The sequence below is a fragment of the Toxotes jaculatrix genome, chromosome 14 (genome assembly GCF_017976425.1).
Source record: "Toxotes jaculatrix isolate fToxJac2 chromosome 14, fToxJac2.pri, whole genome shotgun sequence".
NCBI classification, from domain to species: domain Eukaryota; kingdom Metazoa; phylum Chordata; class Actinopteri; family Toxotidae; genus Toxotes; species Toxotes jaculatrix.
In genome coordinates, this window is record NC_054407.1 from 10,847,738 (window position 1) to 10,869,349 (window position 21,612).

The 21,612-nt window shown below is 42.2% G+C and overlaps 1 protein-coding gene across 3 annotated transcripts in view; it reads right to left on the minus strand.

Moving 5' to 3' along the window:
- Positions 1-717: 717 nt before the first annotated feature.
- Positions 718-21,612, minus strand: part of epha4b (eph receptor A4b) — a 78,375-nt gene continuing 57,480 nt past the window's right edge. The window contains exons 11-19 of one of the 3 annotated variants that reach the window (XM_041054413.1): positions 18,577-18,644; positions 17,557-17,682; positions 17,055-17,240; positions 9,030-9,091; positions 5,918-6,127; positions 3,174-3,323; positions 2,781-2,974; positions 1,463-1,600; positions 718-1,229 (exon numbers count right to left, since the gene is read on the minus strand). In XM_041054413.1, the coding sequence (XP_040910347.1) occupies positions 1,130-1,229; positions 1,463-1,600; positions 2,781-2,974; positions 3,174-3,323; positions 5,918-6,127; positions 9,030-9,091; positions 17,055-17,240; positions 17,557-17,682; positions 18,577-18,644 (1,234 nt within the window). In that variant the 3' untranslated portion in view covers positions 718-1,129. Of the gene's footprint in view, positions 1,230-1,462; positions 1,604-2,780; positions 2,975-3,173; positions 3,324-5,917; positions 6,128-9,029; positions 9,092-17,054; positions 17,241-17,556; positions 17,683-18,576; positions 18,645-21,612 lie in introns of all 3 variants that reach the window. The other 2 variants (XM_041054412.1, XM_041054414.1) reach the window with 2 other exon arrangements.

The following is a 21,612-nucleotide window of genomic DNA, read 5'->3' on the forward strand; positions in this document are numbered from 1 at the left end:
TTATCATGACCTTTGTATCACCTTTGCGTTACACCAAACACTAGAAATTTCTTAACACACCTGAAACATGGGAAGGCAAACTCATAGTCTGAAATATTCCCAACAACATCGTCCTGTAACAGTTGTATAGACAATATTGTTTTGAATAGACAGTTGTGGAAGAGTAAATAAAATTCTCTGTGCTATTTCCACCTTAAGCAGTTTTTGCTGTTACTTTGCACTCAGTTACATCATAAGTGCAAGCAGACAAGCAAACGTGCACTGGGTCTAGTTGCTATGGAAGTGTGTCCGAGAGCAGTCGCTAGGGAAGCCCTTATCTTGGTCAAATACACTATTTAAACGAATCATATCTCCATCCTACATTAGCTAGGAAAATCTACATCCCCATCCCTCTCTGTCTCTAAAGGTCCGTTTTTTCTGTGCCCCTCACCCCACACATTCATGTCATTCAGAATCTCGGCTCATTCATTGGCTTTCTGCGTACAGAGATCAATGGAAGGGGCCGTACATGTACTAGGTAATAACTCCTATTAAGGTTGAGCGATATAAACCTCACCACCAATACAAACATTAGGTCCATCTCTACGGTTGTGGGACACACAGCCCATATAAACATATATCTACACATATACATATCTTCTGACCCTTTTTAAACTCTTCAAGGTGAAAAGTCAAAACAAAATGACAGTAAAAACCAACTGTACACCTCACAGACAGTGATGATAATTATATTCTAATTTGTTTTTTTTGTCATTTCTTTTGTTAAAAATCTTTTTTTTTTTGTCTTCTTTTGTTGAGCTGATATGATGTGAAATGATCTGGGATGCTCTACATGTGGCCTTGTTCTTGGACATGTGTCTTTCTGTTGCTCCATAATGGTGGTTGTGTTGCTGGGACTCTGAGTGCTAAAGCCTGTAGTGCCCATCGAGGATGGGAAGAATGGTGAAACTGCGAGAAGGTGAAGGAGTCAAGCGTCCATGTTGTCTCCATCTCAGTGTGTCTCAAAATCAATGGAGGCCCGAGTACAGAGTATCCTTTGCAACTCCATTTCAGGTGGTGGTGGGGAGGGGACGTCTTCACAGGAGCATCCATTTTGGCTCTGTCTCACTGTGTATTTATGTGGAAACTGTTATACTTGGACGTGCGTCCCCTGGGTCTGCAGGCTCTGCACACTGGACAAAATCTTCTTCTGGTGGCCAGCCAGACTCACACCCATCTTAGCCAATTCACTGCAAGGAAGACAGAAAAAAAAACAGGACTTATTAATGATTTTTTTTTTTTTTTTTGAGAAATAAATCAACATTGTCCTTCAAGCAGCTGCTGAGATTTCTTGTCCAAGATACTTGTGTAAATCCCCTTCTTTTTCAAATGACACTCAAGTGGAATGTAATACGTCTTTTACTGACAATCTTGACCTTTTGAGGGTTTTATATAACAGGGATGAGACACCAGCCATCTGTACCTGACACTGATGTAGAGGATTGAGTCCAAGCTGACATATCCAGCACTGGAAAAGTTCTCCTTATACTGGCCCATTTTGATGGCCTCCAACCACTCATCCACTGTGCTCACACTGAACTCTGGGGTGGATGGGTCCTCCCTGCTGGGATACAAAGCACACTCACAACTCAGTGAAGTTGCAGCCTGTTGAGTGGCTAAATAACAGTTTCCAACTTGTGCTGAGGTCAGTTATTTGTCCTTGGAAATGTTATTAAATCCAACTATTGTTAGAGTAGTCATTATTAATATTAATAAAAACTCTCGGGAGCAAGTAAATGCTTGTTCATGGTGCTGGATCTGGATTTGGACAGAGTAGTTTTAATTCTGCAACAACCACAGCATGACAGGCTCAAATCCACTGTGAAAAGAAAACATAAACCCTAAACTTTAAACCTACCCATTAGTGGGTAAGTATGATTAATGATTCATCCCCTTGTTGCTCCCCCTCAGTGCAAGCACACATGGTTTGAAACCTTCTGACTTATGTGCTTGGTTTCTTTTGTTATAAATTGTTATAAATGATCTGTGTGTTTATCCATTTTCATGCTCAAACTTAGTAAATATCTTGAATACACAGGATGAATCACATCTGCAATTACATAAAATATGCATTTACATACAGTGCTGTATGTGCTTCCTTTAAAGCCATTCTATAGTCTATAAGAGTCCATAAGTCCTACAGTCTATAAGACTCTTCTTTCTAGTCACGTCGTTCATTCTGTCTACAATGTGTAGCCTCTTGTTAGTAGCGCTTTTGAGATTCTGCGGTCTTTTCAGTTGTGCTGGGATTTCTTTTTTTTTTTGTTTAGTGTGTCCTCTGTCTCCTCTGAAAGGGGACTGTAGTATCTTCTGCTGCACACCCTGTTTGTTGGTCTGGTTCAGAACATCAGCCAAATGCCTGAAGTGTAAAATGTAAATGTGAAAATAATGATATTCTATGGATGTGTGCAGTACAGCTGGGGAGGCAGGGTTTCTAAACTGAATGCGAGACTATGGATATGCCAAACCACAAACCTATATTTTTATCTTTTCACTGACAAACATTACTTCATTGAATAAAAGATAAGAATGTGAATTTACTGAGAAAAAAAGATGACACTTTCTACTTCCGCAATTTTCTATACTGACAAAGTAAATTTACAGCGTGGATCTAAGGCAGTGATTATGTCTTCAATCCATGTGCCATCCTATAATCTGATCTAAATATCTCAGGACTTCATGTGTGTGTCTAGCGAAAGTGTTGAGTTCACATCTTTAATTTATAGCTTTCTCCCACTGACCATACTGAGCTGTTGGCCAGCTCTCTGAGGCTGGCTGGGTTTCTGATGAGCTTGTCCAGGATTGTGACAATCTGTCCAAACTTTGGCCTGTCGCTGCGTCCCTTCTCCCAGCAGTCCAACATGAGCTGGTGCAACACCACAGGACAGTCCATTGGAGCGGGAAGACGGTAGCCCTCATCTATTGCTTTGATCACCTACAGGGAGATAGAGGCAGATATTAAAGTTCTGTAATCAATACAAAAAAAACAAAAAAAACAAAAACAAAACAGAAATAAAAATGTCCACAAAATTAAATTTGATTTTCATAGTGAAGAACTGAGCTGAGGGTTGGGTAAAAAAATAAAATGTAGTTAACACTGTAGCTGAGACATGATGCATATGTTTGTGACTCACATCCTGGTTGGACATCTCCCAGTAGGGTCTCTCTCCATATGAAATCACCTCCCACATCACGATGCCGTAACTCCACACATCACTTGCTGAGGTGAATTTCCTGTAGGCTATAGCCTCTGGGGCCGTCCATCTGATGGGGATCTTCCCTCCCTGTAAATGGTTTACATCACAGTCAGCACATTCTTGGCATGCTGAATATGTCATTCTGAACTTGATGTTTTACTCTGTCTGTGATAGTATAAATATTTAAAGGTTGTTTTATTGGTACGTTTCTGTCTAAGTGTTGTAGTAAATCAAGAGTAGATCTGACAAAGCAAATTATAAGACGGTGCCTGCAGAGAAGCCCGGTGCCATCAATAACAGAGCAAGTGATATTATACAGCAACTTGACAAAACAGCACTGCTCTTTAATATTCCCACAACATAAGGTTACTTTTTCTTGTGTGTTTGTTCTTGCACTTGACTTTCTTTTGCCATCAATGTCCTTTTCCTTCTTCTATGCTGCTCCTGCCTTTGTTGTTGATGCACAGATCAAAAGGATTATATAAAACCCACTGTATACAGGGATGCAAGCTTGTCACCTTTTGGCAAAAATTGCTGTTTTGAATCCAAAATAGGTCATTTGTGTGATTCCTTTAGATCACATGAGTTTTTTTAAATTGGGGAAGTTTGATCTAGCTGTCACAAGTTGGATGTCTGGCCTAATTAAGTCGCTTGAGAAAGGGGGCAAATGCCAAGCTTCACTGAAAACGACAGGACGAACTGAAATTACCTTATGACAGTTTTTCGTTGACTTGTAGTGCTTGTGAAATCAATTTACATCACATCTTTGTCACCTCTTTCACCCTGATGAGTTTGCACTCCTGTGCATAGACACAGTATGTAGTGAGATACCCCCTCCGCCCTCTCTCTCTCTCTGTCGTCTACACACAGACTGTACATCTATAGGGCTCGGTTCAGCTTTTTAACATGCGGCAGCTGCCTCTGCACCACCTAGCATTCCCCATCTCTGCTTGGTCAAAGTCAAATGAAAGACAAAGCTGCCAAGTCACTCGGCACTGTACTTTTGTTTCCATCGCCCCCTGCCCATTCCTACACCACCTACTTTTTTTTTCCTCTTAACTGCTCTCACTGGATGCTTCCCCTGTCCTCCCTTATTCTCTCTCTCTCAGCCTCCCTAGATCTCTGTCTTATTTGATATCCACTGCTCTCTCCCTGTCTCTTCCCCATCTCCGCCTCAGCCTCTCCCTTTCCCTCCCCCCTTCATGCCTGCAGCTCTCCATCTAGGTCTCCTGACATCAGTTGGAGTGTATGTGTGATTGCAATAGAGCAGTCAGTGGTTGATACACTCCTCCCAGGGCAATGCTAATGCCATATTAAAAATAACATCCCCAACACTTCCTATGAATATGAATAATGCCATCTCCTTGTGGGCATTTTAGATGAGTTACTCCGCAGTGGTTTAGCTCACTGACGTTTGAGTTTCTTCATTCTCTCAGAGCTCTGTGAGTGGATGGTGGTGTTACCAAAGGCTTCTTTGATTTGACTATATATAGAAAAAAATATGAATGGGAGGGGGGAGTTTGTGAGTATGCATTTAATTTTGTGAACAGCATACATTTGTTTTCATTACTGAAACGTTTCCTACGTACAAGAGTAATACAGAGTGCACCAATCTCTAACCAATCTAAGCTGACTGAATGTAAGGACAGTAAAGGCATTCCTCCTAACGTCACCAGCTCAGCCTGGCTCTGGTCATTACACTTTAACATACAAACTGTATCTGTAAATAATCTTAACTCAGTGGTCCACTTGACTGACTTAGTTTTTTTTTTCTTTGATAGTTTTCAACCGTGTTCAACCATGAGATGCGGTGAACAGATACTCTCCCTGTACTCACTGTTACTGTGTGTGTGTGTTTACAGCACAAAGAATTTCCTGTCATTTGTTATCATAGACTACACTGCTGCTATTCATTCATGTGTATATATTTATTATTATTTTTTATTAATTAAGTGTGGCATGATTTGTACAGCATGGAGATGTCAGTGCTCCCAGTAAGTTACAATAGTGGTTTTTGAGTTAGGACTCTTATCTGTCAAGATGACATGGATGATAATAATGTTGGTCATCTCGGAAACCAGCATGGTAGCTGCCAAGATGACTGGCTGGTCTTTCCCAGAAAGCAAAGCAAGCAACATTTGAAAATCTAAAGGTTTAATTTCTCACGTGAAAAAATACCAAAACTTCTTGCTGGGATACTTGTTTACTTTAATAAACTGGGTGGAGCAAGAACAGGCGCTGATAAAGGCCCAACCTGGGACACAAGTCCAAATTATATTCAACCTCATCAGGTCCTGTAGGGTCCCTTAATGCTTTTTGCTGCTGGTTTTAGGTTTATGCATCTATGGAGTGAATATCATGTCTGATCACTTGATACAATAATCATAGTTTCAGGCATAAAAGAGTTAACTGTGAAGTGCAAGGACAAATAACATATATACCACAACTAATATGAATAATTGTTTGCAGGGATATTTCTTTAACTGGTTCTGGCTGTTTTTGGGCCTCATTGGAGCAGGTCTCTTCATTTGAAAATTAATTTATGCACATCTGGTTTAAGCAGGGATTGAGCCAGCATGTTTTGGATCAGATACAGTAATGCAGAGGACAATGGGAGGATGAACTGTAATTGGAGATAACATTTATTCACGACAGACACAGCTTGTGAAAGAGCTTGTTACCCTTGTAGTGTACGCAGCCTCCGGGTCGTCCTCCAGAACCCGACTCAGGCCAAAGTCGGACACCTTACACACCAGGTTGCTGTTGACCAGGATGTTCCGAGCTGCCAGGTCTCTGTGAACGTAGCTCATGTCTGACAGGTACTTCATGCCTGAGGCGATGCCACGCAGCATGCCGACTAGCTGGATCACCGTGAACTGGCCGTCGTGTTTCTGGAGAGAGAGACAAGGAGAAAGATGAATTAATACACAGTGCACAGTGTAAATGCTGACATTAGGCTGCAGCAGGGGTGGCACAGTGATTAGTGCTGGGTCCTTCAGCAACCTCAGCTGGAAGTGAAGGTTCAAGCCAGGATTCAAATGTCTGAGATGGCAGCAATCCACGCTTCTGAAGCGTCCCTGAGCAAGAGTCTGACTCCCTTCCAGCCCTCGCTAACTCTGTGCTTTGACCTCTCTCTGGACGGTGGCGAGCAAAGGATGAATTTCTCCTTCCAGGGATCAATGGAGGATCACAAAAAAAAATCCTACTTGCAGAGGATTGGATCTGACAGAGCAGACAAAACTTTCCTCTCTAACACTGACCGTGTGCCCAAGCAGAGCTCAGTGGATTTCAGATTTGAGCTGTCTTTGGCAGAGAGCGGAGCCTGTTGATCGATGGCGGTCCAGCTCACCTTCCTCTGCCAATTATTTCTGCCCTGGGCCAACGGTCCCCGTTAAAAAGCCATCCATGTTATCAGTCAACCTCTGTACTTTATATCATCTTTCTTTCCCTCTGTCTCTTTGTTCTCTCCATCCGTCTCTGTCTCTCCTCTATGTCTATCTCCCAGAGAAAGGGAGAGAGAGAAAACTCTGTATTACTTTGATCCAGTCTCCATCTATCTATCTATCTTCCCTCATCTTTCTGCATCTGTGCACCCCCCACACTCCCCTTCCTCTATCGTTCTTTCTCTGCCTCTCCCTCGGCAGCTGTGGAGTAAGTTAATTAGCCGGTGGTTTTGTGAGATGCTGATTGATTGGACTGTCTAACAAACCTACAGACTTCCTCTATCAATCTGCCCACCACATTGCCTTGCCAGGAAGGAGGAGGTAGGGTGGGCAGGGCAGGGAAAGAGAGAAGAGACAAATGCAGGGCAGAGAGGTTAGACAAGGAGATGAAAGAGACAAATGAGAAAGATGGAATATGAGACTTTTTTTGGCAAATTTTGGCCTATTACTTAAGTTTTTGCCCCAAAGCTAAAAAACAGGAGAACCTTGAAAAATAAAAGGAATAGATGGAAAGGATGGATAAAGAGAGTGACAGGGATACTAAGAGAGGAGGAGCGTCCCTGACAGGATGGTGGCTTTGTTATTTCTGATGGCGCACTGCTTGATAAATGGTCAGCATAATTAAAGACACATATGGATGGCAGAAGCACGGATGAGCAGTAAAACCCATAAAAATGATTCCATAATTATATTGAGCCACTGCGGACACTCTTTATGACCCTCATTGCAATACATACCGTAACACACAACAGGCATGCACTGCATATGTGTATGTGGGTTGTTGTGTGACAGTGTGTGTGCGTGTGTTTCAAAACATTATGCTTTAGCCATTTTTTTTTTTAAATCTGTCAGATTTCATTTCTTCTTGCTTCAGTGTTGCTGATGGGATTGGTGTCTATTTAGTGAGGGGCCTATCATCACAGGCTTAATGGCTTTGGAGCACTGCAGTGATTTTACTGGCTGACAAACAACTCTGAATATGGATCAGGGGGGCTTTCAATGTGAGGCACACAAGGGCTGGAACAATCTATTCATCTGGGTGTATGCAAAAAACTCAATTCGGGGCTGCTCAGTTAAGCAAATAGTGCACGTTTGTCACGAACACGCATTATAAATCACACATTCATTATGATGTCCTTATTTTGTTGCATCCAAATTCCATTAAATAAGGAGCCATTTTTGTGTGTATGCAATTGACATTTTAAAAGAATAACCTGTCATTCTTGAAGAGCTGATTCTTTAAAATCATCAGTTCACGTGATGACGTATTGAGGGACAGGGTTTTCTAACTCTTTGCATAATGTCGTTTTCAGTAACAAAGCAATGGCCCCACGGCCTCCTTTTATTTTTTAAATCTGTTCACTTGCTCTACAAATTGTTTATTTAAACCATTCTCTTTACTGAGATCTTTTTCAGAAACTTAAACACCATAAAATGTCTCCAGAAAAATATTCGCTGACTGTATTTCTCTGTTCATTTATACTGATGTTAATTTTTTTTTTTTTTTTTAAATTTCTTTGGCACTTTGGTAGTGATTTTCAGTGTCTGTCTCAGTTGCTACTCTGACTCTTAACCGCATGAGTTTGGTGGTATTACTTTACACTTTAAATGAACTTGACGGAGCAAATATTGCACACAAAGCAATACACTTTCTTTGTTTTATTGCCCATTTGTTAGCAGTCTGCTGCTCTTTTCTGCTCTGGGATATGGACACTAAGTGCATTTCATAGATCCAATATCAAACATTATGTGATGACAGTGCAGGGAGGCCATGTATCTGACTCACCCGCTCTCTGTCTATAGAAATATATGTACTGCATGGTGATGGCATGTATTTAGAGACTATGGCAGTAGTTCTTCTACCCAACCTGACAATGAACCTTTTACTGTTACTGTACCATTTAATGAAGGTGAAAACTGTCTGATGTGTTGTTCCCAGCTGCACACATTTTTTTCAAGTAATAATCTTTGCTTCTGAGCAATGAAATATATCTTTTACGGCCTTTATATGATGATTACATATGAAAAATGTGGTTGAGCACCTGATCAGCTGAAGTAGTTTTGTTTATTTTAAAGGATGCTTGTTAACAGTAGTCCTTCATGGACTCTGTGAAGTGTTTTAGACCGAATTCTCCAGCTTTAAGAGATGAAAGCCAATTTTAGTCAGGTATCTTTATATATTTTTAAAAGAATGTGCCCTCGAGTAAAGCAGTTTAGGGGAACAAGCTCTACAATTTCTAACACTTTACAGCTGGGACATCATTTTCCACATCGTCTTTGTGAAGCCTTGTGGCCCTGACCTTGGGGTGGATGTGTATGATGTGTTTCTTCCAGCTGAGCCGTAACTCACCTTGAGGAAAGTGTCCAGAGATCCGTTTTCCATGAACTCTGTTATGATCATCACTGGCTTACCTAGAGAGAGACATAGCAAGGCAGCTGTTAGTGGGAGCAGAATTACAAGGAAGGAAGACACAACCTATAAAGAGACGAGGACAGAGAAGTAGTGGAGTCCACAGCTGTGACCAGCCTTCCTCTCTGTCTCTCTGCCTCTCTCTGGGGGATAACATGGCATGTCGTCATCAGTCACACTGACAGCTTCTAATCAGCCCTCTCCATAAACGCCAGGAGATAATTAGAATGGACCAATCCACCAGAATATGTGTGTGTTGGTGTGTGTGTGTGTGTGTATGTGTGTGTGTGTGTGTGTGTGTGTGTGTGTGTATAGGGCGGCCTTCTGAGATCTCATGCATACTAATCAGCCTCAAGGGGAAGGGGGTTGTGGTCGGATTGCTGTGCACCTGCACCTGCATGAGTGTGTGTTTGTGTGCATGTGTTTGTGATGAAGGGGTGGTTGACTGACAAGCCCTGTGCACTATGGTCCCCTGCATGGCATCTGTTGGGGCTTACAAATGATTAACAAAGTACCTGCAATCACATGCACGCACACACACACACACACACACACACAGACACACACCAAAAACAGCACTTGTCCCTGTTTTACAGGACTCTCCCTTGGTACCACCCTCTACAGCTGAGCTTTGCCAATAACAAACAAACACGTAATGTGCAGTTACAAATGATGGTGTGTGTGTGTGTGTGTGTGTGTGTGTGTGTGTGTGTGTGTGTGTGTGTGTGTATGTGTATGTGTATGTGTATGTGTATGTGTGTGGCTGGCTTGTAAACACACAGAATATGTCAGCTGTGATGAATAGGTCACATTTCCCCAATCAGACCTCAGAGATGCTGGGAAAAAAACCTGGGGGAGAGATAAAGACAGCACAGGAGGGGGAGAGAGAAACTGAAGAAGTAGAGGCAGAAGTCTTCTTATAGAATGTGTGTGTGTGTGTGTGCGCGCGCGTGCATTTTTTTTTGTTTTTTTTTTGAAGGCCAGATATGAAAAGGTAGAAATGAAAAGTTCCCTCCAAAAATCTGTTTTCTTTCATTCAAACTCTCCTTATATACCTGCTTTTCACAAAATAAGACGTGTTCTTTCTTTCTCTTTCTTTCAGAAATAACAATTTCATGAGCTTCTTTAATAATAAAATTCTAACTATTAGAAACAAAATCCATCACCTCCTGCCCTCAACAGCACTGATTTATCTTCACACGCAGAAACCTTAGAAACAGTTGTAATACTTGACAAATATTAAGATTGTTTTTCTCCCATGGACCTTCACCAGCTTACTCCTGTGATTTCTTCATCTAAACCATCCTTCCTGTGGAATCAGCTCCCAGTTTGTGTTCAGAAGGCAGACAACCTCTTTACGTTTAAGAGCAGGCTTAAACGTTCCTTTTTGATAAAGCTCATAGTTAAGGGCTGGCTCAGGCTTGCCTTGAACCATACCCCTAGTTATGCTTCCATAGGCCTAGACCGCCTCTCCTTCTGTACGCTAATGCTTGTTACTAATTTGGCTTCCTCTCCCTCCTGGAGTTTTTTGCTTTCTCGTCTCATTCTTCTCTCCTCCAGTCGCTTTTTCAAGGTTTCTTCCCATTACACTGTGTGAAAAGTGCCCTGAGATAAATGATAGAACTTAGGATTTGACACTATATAAATAAAATCAACTTGACTAGAAGTTTCATTCCTTGGACTGTATATCACTACTTTTTAATGTAATTTAATGCAGTATTTATAGCGTCCTTACTCTGTTTATGTATTTGCTTTGGGAACATGTTGATTAAAATGTCAAAGTCTCAGTTGGTTAAACTCAAAAAACAGAGAGGCATGAGAGAAAGAAAAACTAAATGTCAAAAGAAGTGAATGGAGGATAAATGTAAAAGAAGAAGAAGAAGAAAAGAGGCAAAACGGTGGAGAGATAAGGGGGGGAGAAAGAAAGTTGGATTAGAGAAGATGACGAAAGAAGGGGGTGAGGAGGGGTCAAAAGCTTGTCATGGAAAGGCAGGAACAACACCACCGAGGCCTACAGTGAGATTGTAGGTAAAGACAGCAATACATCACCTTAAATGAATTCGCTATCTCACTGCAGCAAACATACACACACACACATACAGACATACAGGGACACACACACAAACAGAGTCGCCTGGTCTCTGGTGGTGGTGTCTTCTTTGACAGTAACATTAGTCTCAGGGATAAAAGTGAAAGAGAATTGGATTTTCTTCTGCTGGGGGTGAGGACTGCTGGTCACATTTATCTCCACATGGGGCCTGTGTTGTGTGTGGTGTATTGCTCTCTCTCTCTCTCTCTCTCTCTCTGTGTGTGTGTTAGAGAGAGACTGAGGGAAAGAGCTGGTTTCAGGGCATGGCAAGTGGAGGGGTGGGGGGATGACCACCTGATTTCAGCTCTGATCAGAGGCAGAGATCATATGTGTGCTTTTGTTTGTGTGTCTGTCACAGCGAGCGGCAGATGAAAACAGTTGATGGGTCTGATTCTGACTAAAAGGAAGTGTGCCTTCTTTCCACCTTTACAGACGTGTTTGTGTTCAGACGTGTGTGAGAGTGTGTGCTTAATTGTGTCTCAGACTGTGGACCCCATGAATGTGAGTATATGTATGTTATTCTGTGTGTGTCTGTGTGTATCCAAACAGAACAGACAGGCATAAATGTCATATTCTACAAAGTAGACAGCCATGAAATGGAAAAGAGCTATAAAAAACTACCTCTGAAAACCAATTATGTGTTTGGGTGCGTGTTTGCATGTGCGCTACGTGTGTCTGTGTGTGTGTGTTTGTGTGTAAGCCCATGTATTTTACCAAGGAAGGAGAATATTACCTTCAGGCCCACGGTGTTAGATGCGTTCAAGAGAGAAGCACAATGAAACACATTCATCCTCTGGTCTTGGCTTAGAGGACCATGTGAGACTGGCATGTACTGACTCACACACACACACGCACATTCACACTATCACTAGCCATCATCTGGACACCTGCCATACAGAATTATCCCTGCAACTCTGAAAGATAACAGAAGTTACTAATAAAACCGACCACACGCACTCACACGCTGTATATTAGCTCATTCTGTCTCTTTTTGTCAGGTGCCAGCACAAACACATACGCACTTTCTCCATCTCAATAATACAATGAATCCCTTTCACCCCTTGTTGAGACTTCATCACACGCTACCCACCCTTCAAAAACACACACACACACACACACACACATGCACACACACGCAAGGGCAAGACGGAGCCTCTCTAGCTCATCGTGGAGCTCCTCTCTGCCAAACATTCACGAGCACTCCTCAATTTCCTCCTGAAAGCACATAATTAACTAATCACATTCGTATTCATTCGAATGTATTGCCTTTCATCGCCTTCAGAAATGACACAGCCGTTTGCCGGGCTAAAAACACCTCTGTGTGTGAGTGTGTGCGTGTGTGCAGATTGGGTATTGATGTTCTGCCAGGTGGAGTGTGTTGTGGAATGGATCAGAGAGGAGTTTGCTCCTTTTTACAGCTCTTCATTAAGTGAAAGTAGAAAGTGTTTTCTCTGCTTTTTGTGGGATAAAGCGATGATCTTTTAGGCCTTTTGTGTGTGTGTGTGTGTGTCTGTGTTTGAAAGAGAACACTTATATAGAGTATATCTGGGAAATTACATTATGAGAGGCTGTTTCTTTGTGTGTTGGTGTGAATGTAAACGAAAGTGATAGACTCTGTATACATCTGGGCAATCACATTATGAGTGGCTATCTGTGTGTGTGCCAGTGGGCCGCATTACCGCATTATTGAATGAGGCGGCCCAAGGTACAAACGAGAAAATGAAATAACTGCTGTATTGATTAATGTTAAGGGTCTGAACTAAATGATACAATGCTTTTAACACAGGACAGATCTCTGTTCTGGGAAGCGCCATGTGAGGATGTGGGGGTGCGGAGAAACAGAGAGACAGAAACTCAATAACCTTATCTCCTCTCCTCTCCTCTCTTCACCTCTTTCCCCTCCTCCCCCCCTCTTCGCTTTCTCATCTCCTCTCATTTCCTCACGTTTGTCTCCTCGCCGTCTCTCCTCTCATCTATCCGCCCCTCTTTTCCTCAAATCTCTTCGCACATCTTCCCCCCGTTGCCCTCATTTGTTCTCAAGCCCCATCTTCTCTCATTTCCTCGCTCTTGTATCCTATCTCATCCATCCATCCCGCCCTTCTCCCCTATATCCAGCACCCATCGTCACCTTTTCACTACTTTACCCTCCTGTTTCTCCTCTTCCTCATTTGTCTCCAGATCTGCATACATATTCAAAATGTGAATAATTTCAAACACTCTGACAGGAAACACTGAAACACTTATTGTGCGCATGTGTGTGGCTCTGTGTGTGTGTGTGCGCACAATGTGGGCAGACGAGATGGAGCTCGGTAATTGAGGGTTTTCCAAATGAGCCGATTGTTGCAGCGATTGTAAAACACATAAAGGACGGATGGATAAAATGAGAGATGGGGGAGATGAAGGGAAGATAAGGAGATGGAGGAGGGGAAGTGGGGAGCGGAGGGTGGGCGGGATGGAAGGGGCAGATTGCTGCACTTTCCTGATGTGCAGGGAGACAGATAGAGAAAAGAAAGATCTATTTTTTCTCCTTTTCCACATGTGGCGCTCTAATTAGCATGACAATAGCAACAATCAGGTGACAGACAGCAGAGTAGGTTATTAGAGTGGCACACGGCAGGGGCTGGAGGCTTATGAGGTTTTAAGCGGCGAGAACACACACGCACACACATCCTAATTTTGCTGTATTTGTGGGGACCTGTCATTGACATAACTCATTCCCCAGGTCCTTATTCTAATCCTAACCTCAACCTTAAAACCACATTCAAACCGTCAAACTGCCATTTAAGGTTGTGGGGTCCAGCATTTTGGTCCCCACAACGCTGTCGGACCCCACAAGGACAGTGGGCTCCTTGTTTTCTGACCCCATGAATATAATAAAACCCATACACGCACACACGCACACACACACACACACACACAGAAATGAATGAAACAGGAAAATACAGACAGTCATACCCAATAAAAAATAAGCTGTGAAAAATGTTAATTAAAGCCAGTACACTCTTCTACTACTAAGTTGTATTAGACTAACTACTATTGCTATTAACAGTACTTCTGCTATCATGCTGACAGTGTTGCTTGTGAGACTAAAGCTATATTTATATGTGTTACAGCAACGTCTACTATTGCACTTTTTCTGCAACATCAACAGGAACAAGAACACCTATACCACTACTGCCTACTAACATTACAGCTTTCTGTGCTATAGAGCTAAAGTGATCTTAATTCTAAATTAATTAACTATTTTGTTAATTACACTCCATAACTCTGGATGGAGAAACAGAAAGTACCACAGAGTTTTCCTGCCCCAGACTTTCCATTTTACTGATCCGAATACATTCATGTACTTGGGATTAGGGATCATTCTTGTTGCGTGTGTGTATGCTACAACTTTTGTTACTGCTACAGTATCGTTAGTATTACATTAATATTATTGTACCTGCTATTACAAATTTTACTACAAGAGTTACTTCAGCTACTACTGACACCTCCATTACTCCTGCTTCTGCTGATCCTACTACTGCTTACACCTACACAAACCAATCCAACACACCTGAGCCCAGAGCAGTCAGGGTCAGCCTGCCTGATTAGACTTAGGGCGGTGTGAAGGGACCAGCTGGTGCTGGAGAAAAAGGCCTGAAGGAATTATTGACCCATCTCAACTATCACCCCCTCGCTCGCTCATACACACCCTGGGCTGTGACCTGTGAAATTACTGCTCCACTAGTGAGATTTGTTTCTGAGGGGCTCTATCAGCTTCTCAATGTGCCGTGAAGACAGGTGAGAAGAGAGATGCAAAGAAACCCATGTAAAAAGTCGGCAGACACTCATTACATGCACACACCACAAAAACAGCACGCACACGCCTGTTTTTATATTCACAGAACACAGGAGACACCTTATTATGTTAAAGTGAGTTGCTTGTCAAGGCAGTGTTCTGCTGTTTAGCTGTTTCCACTGTCAACTGCGCTATTGTCCTCTGTCACAAAATTTCAAGGGTTTGGCAGTAATTCTTCAATTTATTCTGGTATTTTAACTCAGAATAGTGTGTGCCACTGAAAAAAAAAAAAAAAACGGAAAAGAAAGTGCCATAATTACATGTCTGCCTGTCAGACTCAAACAAATACATTTGATTTAGTTTGTTGATGTAGTACTTCTACAAACTGCCTCAATCCTGCGAACCAAAGGTCACAGTTATTACACATCAAGCATTATTTAGACGAGAGAGAGAGCGAGGGAGGGAGAGAGAGGATGACAGAGTAAAAAGAAATGAATAAGAAATGCAGAGGGGTCTCATTCTTAATATGCATGCTGCTGAATATTCATGAGACAAAAAAACACATCCAATTAACTTTATGAATTATTAATATTCATGATAAAAGCCTATGCATATGCATTTGCTCTTTTGTTGTTGGCCTAAGTGCCACTGAGCACCGGTGTGTGATGGACTGAAGATCTTTGTGTGTGTGGGTGTGTGTGTGTGTGTGTGTGTGTGTGTGACAGATGGAGAAAAGGGGGAACAGCGGAGGTTTATTTGTCTGCCCACATGTTTACAATTCTGTTTCTTTGTGCCGACTGTCTCCTTCTTTTGATTGTCTGTAGATCTCTTGCAAACATCTGCATAGCAAGGCGTCAGGCCAGTAGAGGAACAGAGCAGTGGCAGTGTGGAAAGCGAATGCAAGGGGAGAGCTGATACGAATGCACATATCACACATGAAAAGGTTATGTGTTTTTTTTTTTCTATTATCTGCTGTCTGAATAAGCAGAAAAAAAGGGATTTGGTCACTGGTTACAAATGCTGTCTGTTAATAGGGCACTGCTAAATTGCAAAATCAAGATAGATACAGTGAAAACACCTGTATTGACTGATCCACTATTTTGTAGGTTAAGGTAAGGGTAATCACGAATGACTTTAATTTACAGCCCGTGAGCTCATGATAACTAATAATTCACTGAAAAAAAGAAAAAAAAACAAGCTTTTGTATATTGGTCACATCGGCTTAATAGGCTAATGTTGGGCCATAAAGGTTTAAAGGATGCCCGGACAGAACAAAGATCAGGCTTTCCTCCATATTTCTTTGTTCAGTTCCTTAGACCAAAGAGCTCCTCTATTCTAGGGGTGGGGATTGCATCAACAAAAGTGGTCAGCCAAAGCAGCCGAGCAAGTTGTGCGTGCTGCGTTAGTGTGGCTTTAGGACCAAAACCAATAGAAAAAGAGAAAAGGATGTGTTCTCAAATTTAGCTGGCTCAGTGTTGATGCACTCTGAGGTTTAGTGAGAGAGGCACAGAGAGGGGAGCACTAGAGGAAGAGGAAGCTGGGATTGACTGAGGAAGACAGAGCAAGAGAAAAAGAGAGGACCGGGGAGCGATTGAATGAGAAGATTAGACGGACACTGACTGAGAGAGAAAGGAGAGTGAGATAGGCATATAAGGCGAGAGCAGGATAGATGGAGAGAGAGTGCGTGTGTGATTGAGAGAGCGAGGCCCCTGCGATAACAAATCAGCTATCTTGTTGAACCAGGCCTGTGTCTATCTCACCCACATGAACACACACTCGCTCTAATTGCCTAACACAATCATGTGAAGTAAACAGGTGGCTGTTTGAGAGGCGGACAGTCGTAGTTCACATGCACATTGCCATGCGTCATCGGTTTGTTACCATGGTAATGGAGCTTTTATCTGATCCAGGGTCACCACCAGCATCACCAATAGCTCTGCCGTGTTTCACACAGGTATGTGACAGATACACACTCGCACGCACTTACCACAGCACACGTACACAACAAAGAAAAGAAAGGGTGGTGTATGATGACACAACCAAACACATCATCCACCCACGCACACAGGACGACGTTAAGTTTTTATTCATCACTCACATCTCGTGACGACACCCTCCAGCCTGATGATGTTCGGATGGTCAAACTGTCCCATGATGGAGGCCTCAGACAGGAAGTCCCTCCTCTGTTTGTCAGAGTATCCTGCCTTAAGACTCTTGATGGCCACGTAGATCTCCCTCTTTCCCTGCACACGCAGCCGACCACTGCACACCTCCCCAAACTCTCCTACACACACACACACGAACAGACGCACACGCACACAAAGGTTTGATAAAATTAGGAAACTGGCAGGGAAAACATAGGAGTTGTACTGATGAATATCTGACCTCTCGTATTTGTTTTGTAAGATCTAATACTGACTCTAAGTGCCATCCAGAATTTTTTTTTTAACTTAACCAAAATGATTTAATTTTACATGTTTATTGTACAGTTAATCCCCCAAAACAACCATAGTTTAAGTCATTTGAATTCATTCAAGTCAAAATGTTACTGCTTCTCTGAATCGTTAATATTTCCCACCGCTGTTTTACTGCCAACTCACCAGCTCCAATGACTCTCTCTATGCGAATATTGGAAGCATCAATCTCTTTGGCAAAGTCTCTCACAGCCTGGTTGGGGTCTTCATATGTGTGAGGATGGATGTAGGTCCTGCTGCCTGGAAGCTTAACTGCACGAGTGGAAAAGTCGAGAAATAGGGAGAGAAAGATGAATGCTAAATGTACTGTAAAATATTCAGTTTTGGCTGAGTATATGATTATACATTTATTTTTTAAAAATCAATAGAATTAATAAGGTTTCGAAGTAGTGAAATAGTTTTCTCCCGTAGATGATACAGATTCCCACTCGGACATTTGTGTAGTGTGAATGCAAGTTGAAATGTGAGCTTGAGCGTGGGTGTTCTGTTTGAGTGACATTATAAATGATTACATAATGAAACACATATCTACTTTGTTAGCAATGGTGTTAAAATAAGTCATAATTTTAACAGGAACCCATAAGGAGCTTTGCTCTGCCAGCAAACATTTGTGCAAGAAAGTGAGAAACAATGTGGTTTATTCAGCTGAGAAAGCTTCAAAGTTAGAGACTTGTGTTGTTGTATGCCATACAATGTGCTGCAGCTCTGTTTTAAGTCCTTATGATACATCTGAGGGTATGTAAACAAAGTATGAGAGAATAAATAAACAGTAATTTTCAAGGTGTTGTCACTTTAAAGTGCTTTTCCTCCTGGAGTGTTCAACTGAGTTCAAACTGATAAATTATTTGTTGTCATGTCTGTTATTTACAGCCATAAATATGGGCAGTGATGTGATTCATTGCAGGTGGGTGTGAAGTTTGGTTTAAAGACAAGTTATCTGTGTGTGAGGGGGGGCATACATTTACATTTAAATATAAATCACTGAATTTGAAAAACAAAATGCACTGCATTGGTATCCATCATGAAGTTCAGTGTAGCGCATGATAACAAAGTCACACAGTCTCATATTTGACTGCAACAAAGGACAGTGTTCATGTGTGTGAAAGTGTTTTCCATTTATATGGATGTATGTATTTGTGTCCTTACCTCGGCCGTGCTGGAACTGCATCTTTTCTTCATCAGGGTCCTGCTTGGCTTTGATATATCCACAGTGCCTGAAAAGAAATGCACAGCGGGATTACCGCACTGTATACACAGTTTTTTTATATAGCTTCATAGCGCCTATGGAAGATGACATACTCTTCAGTGTGTATGTGCAATTGTGCACGTGTGTTTGCTATAATACATCTATTTCCAGGAAAATCTCATACTACTCTGTGTGCAGCCAATAGCTGTGTGAATGAACAAGATATTTCCTTTTGTCTCTACACACCCCACTCCTCTAAGACAAGCCTAGAGGAAAAAAAGAAACTATTCCTCGCTTTTTACCTGTTAATTCCACACTTCCCTCTAAGCCGTTGTGCCTGAGGTTCAGTGAATGAGTCTGTGTGTGTGTGTGTGTCACAGATGTCCCCCTATAGAGGCAAATCTATGCAATAAAAGCAATCCTCTCTTTTTCCATCTATGGACCCCTCTGGCCGTTAACCAGTGCCTTTAACATTAGCACGGGTCACACACACAAACACACACTTCTGTGCCCTCTCCCCACACCCTTGTGCACACAGGCACACACCCTGCGGCGTGGGTCAGTTCAACGATCAAGACAAAATATTGACGAATTGATCAACTCAATCCTGCTGTCCAGCTGTGAGGAACTGTTAAACTGTTTTACAGACCTCACAGGGGCATGCTGCTAGTGTGTGTGTGTGTTTTTGTGGCATGGTTGGAGTGTCATGTGTTTGTGTCAGTGTATTTTCTCTCCACTTTGTTGTGCTTCATCCTTAAACAGTGTTTAACAGCCCTAATCACCCACCACTAACACCATCTGTGAGATTTATGGCTGCTTTAAATTCGGTGCAAAAATTTCAGGCTAAAATGCATAAAATGCAAAAGCAGTTTTATATAATAAGATACTAAACATAACATAAATGCTGTGACCTCCTCTCCTCTCCCTTTTCCCCTCTTGTCCTATCCTCCTTGAGAACTGTACAGGTAAAGCTGCATCCAGTCAGTATGTCTGTCCATCATGAAGACAAATTGATTTGGGCTTAAAGCCAAGAGCCACTGGGAATCTGCAGCGCGGACTCTATGTGATTTAAGGAGGCAGTACAGAGGAGGACAGAAGAGAAAAGGAGACTGAAAGAAACATGAACAAAGGCAAAGTAGAAAAATAATAGAAGAGAAGAATACTGAGGGCAGAAACAGAGTAACGTCCTCTGACTAAGAATGAGAGACACGCACACAGCGACAGAAATACAGAAAGGTGGGGTCTCGGCAGGCTCAGTAAATCTCAGTCATTTGGTGTTTAATCCTTGTGTTGATTTTACACAGCTGAATGCATGGTATAACCCAGACATCAATAGGCTGTTCTGCGAACACACACACACACACACATTAGGGTAGAGACTGGTTGCTGGTATTTGGGGATAAAGAGGAGGGGGCATAATGTTCTTATGAAAGGGGAGTTGGGCCCCACCTGGTTATCAGCTGGGCTCAAGCCAGTCAAACACCAAGGGACTATGATTACCCCCTTGAAACACACGCTCGCACACATACAAGGCTTTGGGGCATGTGTTTAGAACATATGGGGAATGGGGACGTGGGTCACACCTCTGCTCCAAGTGTGATAATCCCATGGGGGCGCACACACCCACCCACACACACACACACGAACACACGTACACCTTCTGCAAAACACCAAAACCCACGTTTGAAACACTTCCCCATCAGTGCTGGATGTGTATCTGTGTTTGTGTGTGTGTGTGTGTGTGTGTGTGTGTGTGTGTGTCTCCGCGGGTGCATGGCTACATATGTGAGTGTGTGTGTGTGTGTGGATGTCTGTGTGTGTGTCTGATGGGAAATGAACACATTTCCATAGTAATTACAGAGCAACTCATTTCTCCTCTCCAGTTAGAAGTGTCATGAATCATTAGCGCTGCAGTCTTAAGCATGGTACAAAACCTGACATGGCTGTGGATTTTGTTTTCTCCCTGACAGCTGTGTGTGTGTGTGTACGTGCGTGCGTGCGTGTGTGCGTGTGTGTGTGTTTGAAATGAATATTTGTAATACTTTTCATACCTTAATTGCAACTGACCTGCAATTCAGGACTGGACTCAGGAGGACAATGTGGAAGTCATTTTCTGATGCCACTTGTATTTTCTTTCTTTGTTTTTTTTTAAGATTTCCTTTTTTGTTGAGTTTTCACATTTGATGTTCCCAAGACGTAAATGCAAATTACATTGATTACATTACTTTACAGTTGACTGGATTAATGTAAGGTGAAAACATATATAATGAATGTGTTCTGTAAACTGTTTAATGCAGAGGAAAACCTTAGACTGAACTCAGGAAAATGAAAACCTTAGGATCTAGAATTCTTTGACAGCTTAAACATAAATGTAAACTCCATTTGGTGAGGAAGATCATGTGATATGATTGAAAGCACTGGAACAGCTGAGTGCGACTCCTGCCTGTGGTTTCAAAGTCATGTGCTTGACATGGCCAAGTTGTAGTAGGTAATTGTGTATTGTTGGAGATAAGGTTGTAACTATGGCATAGCCCATAATCTCTTTTACAGTTGTACTTACAGTGACCAGAAAAAGCTGCAGAAAATATGATTCTAGTTACCACATTGCCTTTTCAGAAACTAGTTGTCTGCTATTGACCATAGGTATTTACCTTACAGTATGAACATTCATCGGTTCTTGAGCTGGAACAGACTTTATAATGAGAATAGTCCTCCTGCATTGCCACGAGCTGCTTCTTTATCCCTCTGTACTGCAGTGGGAAGTTAGCACTATCTGTCACTGTGGGGGGGGGGGATCATTGTTCCATTTAGCAGCCATCCAACTGCACTATACACTGCCAGTTCATACAGTAAATACACATCTCGTCCAGACAGATGTACGTTCATGCAGATTTAGAGTACACACACCTGCACCAATTGTGCAAAAACACACACGTTAATGGACTGCCATACCAGTATCACACCCGGGCTCTCACCCTTCTCTCCGCCTCTCTCTG